Source organism: Xenopus laevis, chromosome 3S (assembly GCF_017654675.1).
Source record: "Xenopus laevis strain J_2021 chromosome 3S, Xenopus_laevis_v10.1, whole genome shotgun sequence".
In the NCBI taxonomy this organism is placed as follows: Eukaryota; Metazoa; Chordata; class Amphibia; order Anura; family Pipidae; genus Xenopus; species Xenopus laevis.
The window spans coordinates 14,856,807-14,872,089 of record NC_054376.1 but is presented as its reverse complement, the minus strand read 5'-3'; the positions used below and the strand labels follow the sequence as shown (position 1 = coordinate 14,872,089).

Genomic DNA, 15,283 nt, shown 5'->3' with positions numbered 1-15,283 from the left:
TATGTGAAACACCATAATACTTTTACAGATAGAGGATCCGTTACCGGGAAACCTGGAAGTCTACTTAGAAATGATTATTCCATAGGATCCTACAAAATCTCATGCTTTTGCATCACAAGATTTTGTGGGTCAGATAATATCTGAACCACAAAATCTTCTGTGCAGTTGAGTCCTAAAGGTAAAGCCCCCCTTTAAAGGAGAAGGAAAGGCTATAATTAAATAAGTTTTATCAGAAAGGTCTATATAAATACACCAGTAAACCTTCAAAGTAATGCTGCTTTGAGTCCTCTGTCAAAAGAAACACTGCATTTCTTTGAATCTATTGTGTACACGTGGACTTCTGTTTCAGACTTTCTGTTTTCAGCTTAAACCTCCAGGGCATGGCCTTGAGCATGCTCAGTTGCTCCTCTCCCTGCTGCAATCTGAGCCCAGAGCTATGAGCGAGCAGAGAGAGACTCAGGCAGGAAGTGATGTCACACCAAGCCAATATGGCAGTTGCTATACTAAACAAACAGAGAACACTTCAAGAACTGTTTACTCAAGTATGGTAAAGCATTCAGCAGAATAAATATAGTGTTGTAGCTTGCACTATTGTGGCTAATCTATTGGCAATAAACTGCTTCAGTAGCGTTCCTTCTCCTTTAAAGGATCATGCAATGAACTCGGCTAGTTAGAATGTAGGAAATGGCATTCAGACCAAAACAGTACCAAATGCAACAACTGCACCAATTTGCAGTTCTTTTTTTTTCCATTGGTTGCTCCTCTAGGTAAAAACAAATGGAAAATGTGTGCAGAGTTCCTAAAAATACAACAGGGCAAGAGAGAACACGCAGGAATCACTTTTTTTAATGAATATGGGTGTCTCAGCTAAGTGACAGAGCTCTGAATGAGAAATGAGAACACTGACAAGGGCATTTGTGTTGTATGAGACTAACAGTTGCAAGGGTTTAACCCACTCAGTGCAGTATTTGGGGCATAGTAAAAAATGAATACTGCACAAAACCTAGCAGGATCATTTAACTGTGGTTTGTCTGGAAGCTACTTGGCACGTTATAAAGGTGGCACTGATTGTTGGCGGCAATCTATAACATTATTCGATGTGTTCTAAATAGACTATTGCTTTGTGAATAACTTTTATTGCTTCACAGCCCAGTCTTGTGGACTGAATAAATTACAGTCTGCCTTCCAGCCTTTGGGTAGTACAGACTGGTGGATTACTTACAGTCACAAATAAATATGATTGGCACAAAGAAATGGGAGGGCAAGATGAGGAGCATAGGAAGGAAAGAATACACTTTCCAGCTACTCGCATACAATTCTGGCTTACTCTGACTTTCCTATGATGCTTTATCCTTTAAGGGGCAAAAATATTATCCCCAACAAAAGGTGTGGGTTAGTAGAGCTCGCACTCCGGTTGGGGGGAGAGACAATTTTTTTTAATAAAAAACAGCAGCTCTAGGATACACCATATATGTAGCGCATATCACACTTTTAACGGCATGCACATTGCTCATTACGCACATGCGTGTCCCAACATGGCCCCTTTTACAGGGAGCTCCTTCCTGGTGCGGATGGCCTAGCGCTGGCAGGGGGCAATTTAAAAAAACCAAACTACTGTTACCTCTATTAGCCAGCACCTTTGGTTGGGGAATTTTTTTTTTGTCTACAGGTGCCCTTTAACTTTAAGTCCTCTCCTTGCTACAGTTTTATAAAAACAAAGCAAGCCATTTTACAAATAGCGAGAATATTTGATACCAACTTTTAGGCTTGGGAGTTTATTGCTCTCATATTGAGATATTTATACAAACAAAAGGAGGATGACAGAAGGAAGAAGATTGCTAAGAAAATAGCAAAACATTTTTGAAAAACAGCTTTAATTCCTTTTTGATAGGTCCAGTAGTCTCTTGTGCCCTGACACTGCCCTGTTTCACATTAACCATTTCTTTACTTATTAAACTAAAGATAACATGGGTTTACAGAGATAAATTCCTGCAGGAACGGATATTCCTTATGACAAGGCCAACTGCTATTTCATGAACAATTAAAGGAGACATACTGTATGTAAAAAGCAAGTATGTGCCAGTGCATTAAACTCTTAGATATAGAAGGAATGTGCTTTAAAAAGTAGCATTTGTTTTGAAAACAAATAAAAACATTTGTGAAAAAAAAAAAGTAGCATTTGTGGTTCCATCTGTTTCAATTTCTGCTTTCTGAATTGTCTGGCTGGGCAGGGGAGCCGGCAGCATTCTGTACAGTAGGATAGGAACCAGCAGCTAGGCTGACCTGATAGGGAACAGAAGCCAGTCATTGCTTGGGGGCTGTGATTGGCTATCCCTCTCCTACTGGGCTTCTGTCAAAGATTGTTTAGACACACCCACCCCTCAATTGAAACATGACAGGGACCAGAGAACATCTATGGGCAGCTCAAATAAAGGGGCCATTTTTGAAGACAGTATTAATTTACAGTCGAAAGTAAAACCAGCCCCATATAGTATACATTACTGCCTACAAAATTAGGGGATTTTCATTTACCCCATATATTTCCTTTAGATACACGTATAAGACCAGTTATCCAGAATGCATTGGGGCCTGTGGTTTTCAGTATAAGGTATCTTTCCGTTATTTGGTTCCCCATACCTTAAGTCTATCAGAAAAAAAATTAAAAAGTATTAAAACCCAATAGGATTGTTTTGCCTCCAATAAGGATTAATTACACTGGGACAAGGTACTGTTTTCTTATTACTGGAATTATTTGACTAAAATGGAGTCTGTGGCCTTCATGTAATTCAGACCTTTCTGGATAATGCATCCCATACCTGTACTATTTTGCCAAAGTGCACTACCAGTCACCACAGTCTTACAGCTCCTACAACATGTAAACACATAATTGGTGATGCCTAAAAATCACAAATGATAGGGATTAGGCCACACGCTTGTAGGTGCCTCTGAGAGGACACAGCGGTAGGGACCCTTGACTGGCACACTAATATAGAAAATATAATTCATAATATTGTTTTTGTCAATATATTTTTTTCCTTTTGATTTGCACTTAAAGGGGGTTGTTTACCTTTGAGATAACTTTTAGTATGATGCAGTGAGTGATTTTCTGAGACAATTTGCAATTGGTTTTCATTTTTTATTATTTGTGTTTTTTTTAGTTATTTAGCTTTTTTATTGAGCAGCTATACAGTTTGCATTTTAAGCAATTTGGGAGCTAGGGTTCAAATTACCCTAGCAACTATGCACTGTTTTGAATAAGAGACTGGAATATGAATAGGAGAGGGACTGAATATAAAGATAAGTAACAAAAATTAGCAATAACAATACACGTATAGCCTTAAGCTGGGCATAGACGCAAAGATCCGATCGTATGAATCGAGAATTCATACGATTTTTCGGGCCGTGTATGGAGAGTACTGACATTTTTTGTCCCGCAGAGATCGGTCGTTCAGACAGGTTAAAAGATTTCTGTTGGCTATCGATAATTTCTCTGCATGTATTGCTGATCGTACTATTTTCAGAGGGAGACTGTCACCAGCTTTGTCGGACATAACTTTTGTACGATTGCTGTCAGGGGCAGAAGTTGCTTAGAAATGGCCATTCTAGAACATACTAGAATTTATCTTAAAGGTGAACCACCAATTTAAGTCCAAATTCTTTGGTATCAGTGGATTGAGAACTGCCTATCACATAGTTGGCACTTTAATCACTATAAGCACTTTATATTCATGATTTTTTTAATGACTTTGCATAACGGATTTAATGATCACAAACAGAAGTTATCCTTATGAAATTCACAATGCATTCCATACATGAATTGAACGGATTCATTTTACAGTTTTGCTTTTTTCACACAAATTACTTTCTATTTACAAATATAGGATTGTGCAACTGTAATAACTCTTCTGGTGGTTCCTTTCTTTTTGGATTTTTCAGTCAGCACATCCATAATTATTGGACTTATTAATGGCAATGGTGATTTGTTAGGCGGTGCTGATAAACAAAAAACAATATACACTACTAGAACACACCCTGGCCATCCATTTAGCCTCCACAGCAACAAAATATACATAACAGGAAACAGCAGGAAATCTGCACAATTAAAAAATATCCTTTATTTCTGAGCAGAACCTTTGCTCTTTAAGCATTTCATGGCTAATTGCCACTTCCTCAGAAGCAAGCCCCACTCCATGGTTTGTAACTGCTATTTAATTACATCAAGGCACTTGGATATACAAAACAGCAATGCTTGTGCTTACATGGATTTTGCCTTTGACGAAAGTGGTTATGTCCTCCTCATTTTCAAAAATAGACAAAGTCTGCAGCAGGTTATTCTCCAGCCACTCCCAGTGCTCTGTGATCTCTTTCCGGGAGGATCCTACAAACGAATATTTAATAATATTATAACATCACTCGATAATATCATCAACACAGTTTTGGCATAAGACAGAAAGCAGCTTCAAAAATGCACCACACATACCCCTGTTGTTATGCACCTATGTATATACAGTTTTTTTTATAAAATAACACACATTCCGGTATGGGACCTGTTATCCAGAATGCTCGGAACCAGAGGTTTCCGGATAAGGGATCTTTCAGTAATTTGGATCTCCATACCATATTTTGCCTCCAATAAGGATTATTATATCTTGAGATAAATAAAGGTACTGTTTTATTATTACATAGAAAAAGGAAACAATTTTTGAAAATTGGAATTATTTAATTAAATGTAGTCGGGAGCTGGCCTTCCCGTAATTTGGAACATTCTGGATAACGGGTTTCTGCATAACAAATCCTATACCTGTATTTATTTATCATATTTGCAATGCCTAAAAGGATTATCTTTAGCTCCTTTTGAGGATTATTTAAATTTGTATTAATTTAGGTAATTTCTCTTTTCCAGCACATACTGTATATATATCTATGCTATAAGAACACAATCATTTATTTGTGTAATGGTGTAAAATGGTAAAAATGAATGGTGAAGCCCAGTGAGCCTTCAGCCTGCTCTGAACATCTGACAGTTTAAGGAAACTCTATGGAAACTATGTGGTTGATAACAAAAAACCACATGCAAAAACAGACTAGTCATTGAAAACAATGAAAATGATTACTCTTTTAGGGGAAAACAAAAAGAGATGCCCTTTGCCTTAATGCCTGTAATAGTTTCAGAATCCATACTGTTCCTGTATAAAAGACCAGAGTCTTCAGGCTCTTACTCATGGATGTTTCACGGATGTGTGTGTTCTACTGGGGTGAAATATGGGAAAGATCCACGACAGAGAAATGCAGGTTGCAAGAGACTTTAAGCTGGCCATAGATGTTGAGATTTTTAAAAGATCAGATCCTGATTGTGAGACCACGATCTTCTCAGAACGATCGTGCGATAGTATGAATTTACCATCAACTAAAAAGACCAATTTGCCAGGAAAACAAAGGGGAGCTGCCTGCTTGGCCCTGCAAACATAGATAGATTGCACTGGGACGACAAAGATTTTTTGACCTGGCCGATCAATTTCCTGACAGATGTTGGCCGAAAAATCGTAAGATGTACGATCGTTTGAATCCCACTAACTGCACGATAATTTCGAAGGATTGGTCGGACTTCCCTAAAATCGGTCGTTCGGCAAGAAGAATCGTTGCGTCTATGGGGAGCTTTACTTTTGCAAAGTAACATACGTATACAGCTCATGCAGGATAACAAGCATGCAAAGCTTCTGCATGGTCAGTGATTACAACTTTTAATCACTGCACACATTTGCATGTCTTAAGGTGGTTATAAATGTAACAATTACAATCTTTACTGGAAAAGACCTTTCCGAGAAAGATTGTTTGTTTCAACACATGTGTAGAGCTGAATCGTTATACAGGTAGAAACAATAGAATTCTACATGTATCTGACAATTCAGGACTAACAGTGGCCGATTTTCTGGTGCCTTCAAAGGCGCCCTATCAAAATGTTCCTCCTGGGCTGATCGGCAAGTCAACTGATATCCAGGCCTTCTGCCAAAATCGTGGGCTCTGTTTCAGCAGTGGCAAGACAGAACAGCAATAGCTTTCAGTTACTGAAAAGCGTCTCCTTATGTTTCTCTGTCCTTAATGCTCCTGTCGCACTAAAACTATAAACTATACCCCCCAAACAATGTAGGTCTCTATTAAAAGATACTGAGTAAAACAGCTCATGTGTAAAACCCTGCTTCATGTAAATGAACCATTTTCATAATAATATACTTTTTTAGTAGTATGTGCCATTGGGTAATCATAAATAGAAAATTGCCATTTTAAAAAATAAGGGCCGCCCCCTGAGATCGCAAGATTCACTGTGCACACATACAAACCACATGTAAGGTCACATGAGCCAATTAACAGACAGAGTTCTGCCTTTTGCTTCCTCACTTCTTCCTGTTGCAGTTAGTGTTGTAGTATTTCTGGTCAGGTGATCTCTGAGGCAGCACAGATAGAGTCACGAAATGGTGGCTCAAGGCAAGAGATGTAAAAGGGCAATATTTATGTAAATATATATTCCAGTTTGGTAAGATTCTTTAATATGTCATTCAATTTGATATAAACTATCTGTTGCTTAAGTATTCATTTTGGGGGTATAGTTTTCCTTTAATTGAGGTGCAGAACTCCCAGAATTTGTAACTGTAACTGAAGCTGCCTGGGCATTAGGCATGCACTGAATCCACTATTTTGGATTCTGCCGAACCACTGAATACTTTGCAAAAGATTCAGCCGAATACCGAACCAAGTCCGAATTAGCATATTCAAATTAGGGGTGGGAAGGGGAAAACATTTTTTACTTCCTTGTTTTGTGACAAAAAGTCACATGATTTCCCTCCCTGCCCCTTATTTGCATATGCAAATTAGGATTCGGTTCCGCCGGGTAGAAGGATTTGGCCGAATCTGAATCATGCTTAAAAAGGCTGAATCCTGGCCTAATCCCGAACCGAATCCTGGATTCGGTACATCCCTACTGGGAATGCCTCATTACCATCAATCATGCCCAAGCAGCTTCAGTTATAGAAAGCCAGACTATGGGTAAGCAGAAGAGGTTTACATGATTCGCCTATAAAAAACACAAAAGGGCTTAAGTTATTCCATCAGCCTGAATAATTTTTTCTTGGCCATCCAGCTCTTCCCCCATCACTCACTTTAAAGGACAAGGAAAGTCCAAAATAGAATAAGGCTAGAAATGCTGTATTTTGTATACTAAACATAAACATGAACTTACTGCACCACAAAGCCTAATCAAAAGAATGATTTATGCTTTCAAAGTTGGCCACAGGGGGCTGTCATCTTGTAACTTTGTTAAACATCTTTGCCTGACCCTGACCCTGCACATGCTCAGTGTGGTCTGGGCTGCTTAGGGATCGTCATAAATAAAGCTGCTTGATTTCTGCATGACTGGTAAGTAAGGCGGGGGCTCCCCCTGCTGTTGATAAGTATGATTGTTTCCCTGCTCAGCAGTTAGGGACCATCTGACAATTCCTATCCACAGCAGTAAATGAAGGGAGAATTTCACTGCATACAGTCAGGTTTCTTATAAAAACGGTACACATTTTTTAATTAAAGTATATTGGAGATAGGTTTCTTTTTCATTAAAGAAAGTAAAAATGGCATTTTATTTTTTTGCCTTTCCTTGTCCTTTAATGGAATACTTCATACAGAAGACAGCAGTCCTTCCCTGTATTTGCAGAACTGCACAGTCATGTAAAAACTGTTCAGTTAAAGGAAAACTATACCCCCCAAACAATGTAGGTCTCTATTAAAAGATACTGAGTAAAACAGCTCATGTGTAAAACCCTGCTTCATGTAAATGAACCATTATCATAATAATATACTTTTTTAGTAGTATGTGCCATTGGGTAATCATAAATAGAAAATTGCCATTTTAAAAAATAAGGGCCGCCCCCTGAGATCGTAAGATTCACTGTGCACACATACAAACCACATGTAAGGTCACATGAGCCAATTAACAGACAGAGTTCTGCCTTTTGCTTCCACACTTCTTCCTGTTACAGTTAGAGTTGTAGTATTTCTGGTCAGGTGATCTCTGAGGCAGCACAGATAGAGTGACGAAATGGTGGTTCAAGGCAAGAGATGTAAAAGGGCAATATTTATGTAAATATATATTCCAGTTTGGTAAGATTCTTTAATATGTCATTCAATTTGATATAAACTATCTGTTGCTTAAGTATTCATTTTGGGGGTATAGTTTTCCTTTAAGGTGGGCTCAGTTATTTTTCTGTTTGACATGTATGTTTGAGCACATAAGCAAATTGATTTCATTATATTCTGTGATTTTTTAATCATGCTGCATTTTCATGTGCCCTGTGTAGCTTCACAATATATTAAAACAGCAAGACTAATCTTGAAATTAAAAAATGCACTTAACTTGTGTTTAAAACAACACAGTATATGTGCTTTGGTGCATCAGCGTGCATTTCAATAGACGCTTTTCCTTCACACATGAGCTTTGCAATATTTCTGAAACACACTGCCCTTTATTTTTTTTTGGGGAATCAGCAAATTCTGAAGGCAAATATATTAGTATTTCACCTGCATGTGGCATCACCAGCTTAATAAATACATTAGGGTCATTCACAGTTTCCATAGAGTTGTTCTGTTAGATCTTACCACAGGCTACAGTCCAGTAAACCTGAGATTCCTGGGTTTGGTGCAGTATCCGGTAAGGGGCCACTCGGGCGCTGGAATCTAAAACTACGTCCAGAGTCCCCACCAACAGGCCTGTAGGGAGGAGAAAAATTTAGTATAGCATTTGCTCTTTAGTAACTTGCTAGCACCAAGCATGTGATTCACTTTCAATGATTTCATATAAGGGAAACATCATTCTTATTATTAGCCTTTCAATCCTCCCCTGCAGCTAAAGATACTATTTTTACAATTGCTAGTATGGATCTTCCAAACAAACTGCTGCTTGGTTTTCCTGTGTAATTAACCCCCTACACATCAGACAGGGGTAAATGTAAATAATTCAAAATACTACAACCACTGCTGTCTAACAGTTAATTTTAAGGAAAACTGCAGTTTAATTGCTGTGAGTTTGTTCTCACTTTTGCCCTGAGATGCCAAGCATTTCTGTCCAGTATAATCGTAAGCAGAGGGATTTCAATGCCAGAATCCATCATTTTACAATGGAACAAGGGGGGTTGCATTACACAGTCATCATCATTTATTTATATAGCGCTGTCAAGATACGCAGTGCTTTCAACATAAGGGATCCTGGAAAATAGCTTGTTGGAATATTATGGATTCCTTTATTTGTGCAAAAATAAATTAAATTTATAGCTTAAATTTCAGTGTTTATATACCTTTTCTACATAAGACAAACTGTCTGAACTCATATATAAAAGGGGAGTGTATTTCCTATTTAATTCTATTTGAGGCTACCCTCCAACAGCCAAAGGCTTTTAGGATGCAGGGAGTTGTAGTTTTACAGCAACTAGTGGGCCACTGATTAACCAAAACTGGGTTATTATAGTTAAATATATTCTACTTCATATACATGCACTGCTCCATTCTATTTCCTATCAATTAGTAGCATCATGCAATACTTATTCATTGCTCAGCAAGCCCTACAAGTGAAGGAATACAGGCCAAGGTGCTGGTATTAAAAAAAATCTAAAAAAATTCAATATACATGTATGGGATCCATATCCAGTAACCTGTTATCCAGAAAGTTCCAGATTAAAGATTTTACAATTTTTTTAAAAAAAATTCTTTTTCTCTTTAATAATAAAACGGTACAGGTGTGGAGCCAGTTATCCAGAATGGTTGGGACCTGGGGTTTTCCGGATAATGGATCTTTCTGTTTCTACTAGAAAATCATGTTAACAGTGGCAGAACTACCGGGGGAGCAGGAGGTGCGAGCGGGCCAGGGCCCCCCGGCAGTCCGTTCGCCGCTGAAAATGCGGCCAAATGCGGCCGTACGGAGGGGGCGGGCCCGGATGCGTGTCACGCACCAGGGCCCGGGCCCGCCCCCCTCTAGGATCGCTACTGCATGTAAACATTACATAAACCCAATAGGCTGGTTTTGCTTCCAATAAGAATTAGTCATATCTTAGTTGGGATCAAGTATAAGCTACTGTTTTATTATTACACAGAAAAAGGAAATAATTTTTAACAATTTGGATTATTTAGATAAATTGGAGCCTTTCCATAATTTGGAGCTTTCTGGATAATGGATTTCTGAATCCCATACCTTGTACTTGATCCAAACTAAAATAGAATTAATCCTTATTGTAAGCAAAACCAGCCTTTTCTGTTTATTTAATGTTTACATGATTTTTTTAGTAGATTTAAGGTATGAAGATCCAAAATCCAGAAAACCTCAAGTTCCCAAGCTTTCTGGATAATAGGTCCCAAAACTATACTATTATTCAAGCTAAACTGCACCATTATAAAAACCTTATTCTGCTCAAAAATTGCAACAATACGATGACCCAAAGTGATCTGTTGGCTATTGGCCCAGAACATACAAATTGGACCCTTCAGCAAGACTTTCAGTTTTGAGCCGATAAAACAAATCATTGTTCTGCGAGAGCTTTACCCACAAGCAGAGCTTGGGATAGATTTCAGCATCTACCTGACACTGCAAAAAGTGGCTTTATCATGTGACTGAGCATTCCTGCATAGAAGGAAGATATTTTCTGTGACTTTTAACCCAACATTTTTATAGAATGTTTGTAAAAATGTGCAACCATTTTCACATAGGCTACGTAGCGATGGTTTATGTGGCTGAATTCTTTTCACTGAAAAAAAAAACATTATTTGAAATAATGCATTAGCAAAACTGCAGAAAAAAACATGGAGCCACTTCCTTGTAAAAACATGAGAAGGAACTTATTTTACATGTAAAAATCAAAAGCTCTGAATAACAAAACCAGTTGAACCTGCTTAGGAGCTGTGGTTGTCTTTCCATAATTTGGATCTTCATAAGTTATGCCTACTAATAAATAATATCAACATTATATAAAGCCAATAGGATTGCTTTGCATTCACTAAGGATTAAATTTATCTTAGTTGGGTTCAATTACAAGGTGCAGGTGTGGGATTTGTTATCCAAAAAATTGTTAACCAGACATCTCTAAATTACATGAAGGCCATCCCCCATAGACTCCATTTTAAGCAAATATTTCATATTTTTAAAAATGATTTCCTTCTTCTCAGTTACTCCGGTAATTTGAAGCTTTTCAGATTTTTTTATATAAAAAAAAGTCCAACCAAACTAGAATCCACGATTTTATCACTTAAAAAAAACTTTTTCCGATTATCCCATGAAAACCTGAATTTTTCGTGTTTGATGCCCGAAAACCGAAAATTAGACGTGTTTTTTCAAATTCGGACTTGGAACCAGGGTTGCCAAGTCTAATTTTCAAAACCAGCCAAAGTCAGCTACAAAACCAGCCCAAAACTAGCCAAGAGGCAGTGAAAGTGAATTTTTTTTTTTAAAAAAATAAATAAATGAATATATGTGAAAATAAACCTTTCAAATTTTCACTGATTTGCAAATTTTTCCATGAAGTAAAATAGGACAGATTAGCCCATCACCAGGGGCATAAGTACAGAGGAGGCCCAGGTGGTATAGGGGCCCCACAAGGCCCTAATTCATATATTAATACAGTAAATATTGGTAAAAAATTCAACCGCTAGACATTTTGGTGGCCAGCAGATTTTTGCTCCAAAATAACCTGAAATTGAGGAAAGTCACCAGAAAATGCTTAAGAAGGATGGTAGACCAAAATCTGGTAGCACCCTTCTTCTACACAAGTCAGACCCATTGCATACTGGGTATTTTAGTCTTACATTAAACTTGGGAGTAGGCAACTTTTTAAACAAAAACTACATTACCCAACATGCATTGGGAGACGCAGACTTGGCACATTAAGGCAAGAAATTTTTTTGACTGGTTTCCAAAGTTCAAACCAGTTAAAGGCCCAAACAGTAGCCCAAATCCGTACCTTGGCTAGTTTGTACTTTCAAAACCCGCCTGGGCTTTAAATTAGTAGCCCAATTTAGCTGGAAACCTGCCAACCCTGCTTGGAACAGCTTTTTCGGGTTTTCAGCATCAAAACGCAAAAAATTACGAGTAAATAAATAATCCCCAAAGAGTCACTGGAAGTTGGCTATTGGAAGATATATGCACACTCTGTATGCAACGACATGAAACGTTCCAGGAACTGTATAAAATAACCTGATTTCTTGTCTTATATCAGAGCCCTATGGCTCCAGTTTGCATTTGAGATGAAATGAAACATTGTCAGGCTTAGGGGCAGATTTATCAAGGGTCGAATTTTCGAGGGTTAAAAAACCCTCTAATTCGACCCTCGAAGTAAAATCCTACGAATTCGAATGATTTACCGCAAATCCTATAATCGAACGATCAAAGGAAAAATCTTTTGATCGAAACGATTTTAATCGATCGAAGGATTTTTATTCAATCAAAAAAAACGTAGAAAAGTTCTGGGGAAGGTCCCCATAGGCTAACATTGCACCTCGGTAGGTTTATAGTGGCGACGTATGAAGTCGATGTATTTTTTAAAGAGACAGTACTTTGATTATAGAGTGGTCGAACGATTTTTACTTTGAATCGTATGAATCATTCGATACGGATACTAGAGTCCTGCGTGGGCCCATTTTTTGGGACCCTTACCCACAACCTGCAATCCGCAACCCAGACCCGCAACCCATATTCTTACCCGCTTGGACCCGATACCTGACCCGCAAGTACCTTATCCGCAACCAGGACCTGCTGACCATCAAGAATCAGGAAGTGCCGTCATTGTAAACTGGAAGTGACATCATCGGAAGTAGCCGTGATCAGAAAAAAAGTAGTAAAACAGGAAGTGTGGTCATTGTAAATGGAAGTTATGTCATCGGACGTAGCCGTGATCAGAAAAAAAAAAAATAGTAAAACCTGAAGTGCAGTCATTGTAAACCGGAAGTGACGTCATCGGAATAAACGTGACCAGAAAAAAGGAGTAAATGTCGCTATTGAGAAGACCCGCAGCCCGGCCTGCAAACCCACGTCTATACCCGCACCCGGAACTTCTATCCACAACCCGCAGGGTACCGCAGGTTTTTGCGGGTACCTGACCCGCTGCAGGACTCTAACTGATACTCCATAACTCCATATGTTCTATGTATGTAATTCATGTGATTTAGTTGTATAAACACATTTACTTTACAGTGCTGCAAAATACGTTGTCGCTATAGAAATACATGTTAATAATAATAAGAATAATTCTGTGTCTCTGCCTAGCTTTCTAGCAGGAATGTCCACATCATAACTGTCCCTATGAAATTTAAAAATAATAACTCCCAGCAACCTCAGTAACCCAGCTAGGAACTGCAAGTCATCATTTTTGGAAGGGTAACATTTTGTAATGTCTGCACATGTGAGAATCTATTATCTACCATTTCCATGGGTAGTGACTCTTATACAGCAATGCACCCCCCTACATGGTTATGGACTATTCCTGCATTTCTTTATGGAACATGGGGGGACAGAAGCAGGAAGGCTGTTGTAGGGGGGGATTCTGGGAATTGTAGTCTGATACAGCTAAGCCAAGGAGCACTACAGAACTACTAACACCAGTGTCTATTATGTCCCACCTGACAGGCCGCCGCCTTTGCCATGGCCCCGTCGGCGCTGCAGTAAGAAGAATGGGTTGGCTCTCTCCGTCACCCACAGCGCATTAGCAAGCAGCACCTCGTCCGGGTTTAGCCACATCCTGGAATGGGAGATCGCCCTCCCCCCACCGGGGACAAGGCGCTTAGTACCGGCCTGCAGACAGTGCTGTTGTTATTGTCGCTGCTACTGCTTCTTCTTCTTCTTCTGTCTGTAGAAAGCGGAGAACAGGCCGCTAAATCGCTGCAGCGCTCCCTCTCATGGACTCCCAAGCTGTCCGCGGCTACTGCGCCATTCTGTTATTATTATTGTTCCCTCGTGACAGGAAGCTGTCATTACTGGGAGAAAGCGCTCCCCCTGCCTGACGGGTTTGGCGCGACTCTGCTATTGGAAGTGGTCTGCCCCGTGTGGGGGAATGAGTGAAAGTGTGGATTGTCTTACTCACTATTCCTTAAAGGGATTCTGTCATGGGAAAACATGTTTTTTTTCCAAAACACATCAGTTAATAGTGCTGCTCCAGCAGAATTCTGCACTGAAATCTATTTTTCAAAAGAACAAACAGATTTTGTTATATTCAATTTTGAAATCTGACATGGGGCTAGACATATTGTCAGTTTCCCAGCTGCCCCCAGTCATAATAAAAGATGGTTTCCATTTTCTCTGTAATAATACAACAGTATCTTGTACTTGGTCCTCCTGTTGTGTTTATTTAATGTTTAAACGTTTATTTTTACCTGACAAAGTATGGAGATCCAGATAACAGAAAACCCAAGGTCCCGGTTTTGGGACAACAGGTCCCATAACTGCATTGTGTTCATTGCTTTTGTACTTTTATGGAAATTGTAGAGCTCTCAATGGCAAGTTATGCATTAATATTTTCATCACATATTTATAAAGCTCCAACATATTCTGCACTGCTGTACATTAACAAGGTGTATGAATTATACAGATTACATACAAACGTATAAGCAATTACCTATACAAGAGGTAAAGACGGCCCTAGTCTACTGTGTAACATTGGGTTCACTTTTATGAGAGATGAGGCACATTGAAGGGTTTAACATATTGGACAAGTGTCTATTTCAGATCAAATTAACCAAGTTCAAATAGGGATAGAAATAAAGGTTAAAGTCAGGTGGAATAGCAGGACAGCAATAAAACTGCAAACATTTAAGGCTTTTATGGTATTAAATAGTGGAGTAAAAGATTATATTTTGTACAACATTATCTTGCAGGAACAAAGATGGATCAACACAAGCAGAATGTGCGAGCAGATTTATTTAGAAAACCTGTAACGCTATATAGATGGCCTACCCCAAGTTGGAGAGAAGGGTCTAGCACAACTTTACAAAAAATCAAGGAGTACATATTACGTACATACGCGAATACTTTGAAAGAGTTTTCCCACTCAACTGGCTGTGGGGAAACCTGTGGGCCCACAACTGCATTGCAGTAAGTAAATCACTAAAGACTTTTATATGACGACATTCCATGAAGAGCTATAAATGGTATGCAGATACAAGGGTTACTGCTTATAACTGGATATTTGGAAGAGATCTACTGATCTGCGGGGTTTGATGTTTGAGATGGAAGAAGGGTAGAAGAGAAACAAAAAACAAGCCCTTCATG

The 15,283-nt window shown here is 38.8% G+C and overlaps 1 protein-coding gene across 3 annotated transcripts in view; it reads right to left on the bottom strand.

Moving 5' to 3' along the window:
- Positions 1–14,058, bottom strand: part of LOC108712631 (TBC1 domain family member 9B) — a 47,829-nt gene extending 33,771 nt beyond the window's left edge. For 2 of the 3 annotated variants that reach the window (XM_018254940.2, XM_041588025.1), the window contains exons 1-3: positions 13,639–14,058; positions 8,641–8,751; positions 4,260–4,378 (exon numbers count right to left, since the gene is read on the bottom strand). In XM_018254940.2, coding sequence (XP_018110429.1) covers positions 4,260–4,378; positions 8,641–8,751; positions 13,639–13,756 — 348 coding nt within the window. In that variant the 5' untranslated portion in view covers positions 13,757–14,058. The remainder of the gene's footprint in view (positions 1–4,259; positions 4,379–8,640; positions 8,752–13,638) is intronic. The other variant, XM_018254941.2, reaches the window with a different exon arrangement.
- Between the last annotated feature and the right edge of the window lie 1,225 nt (positions 14,059–15,283).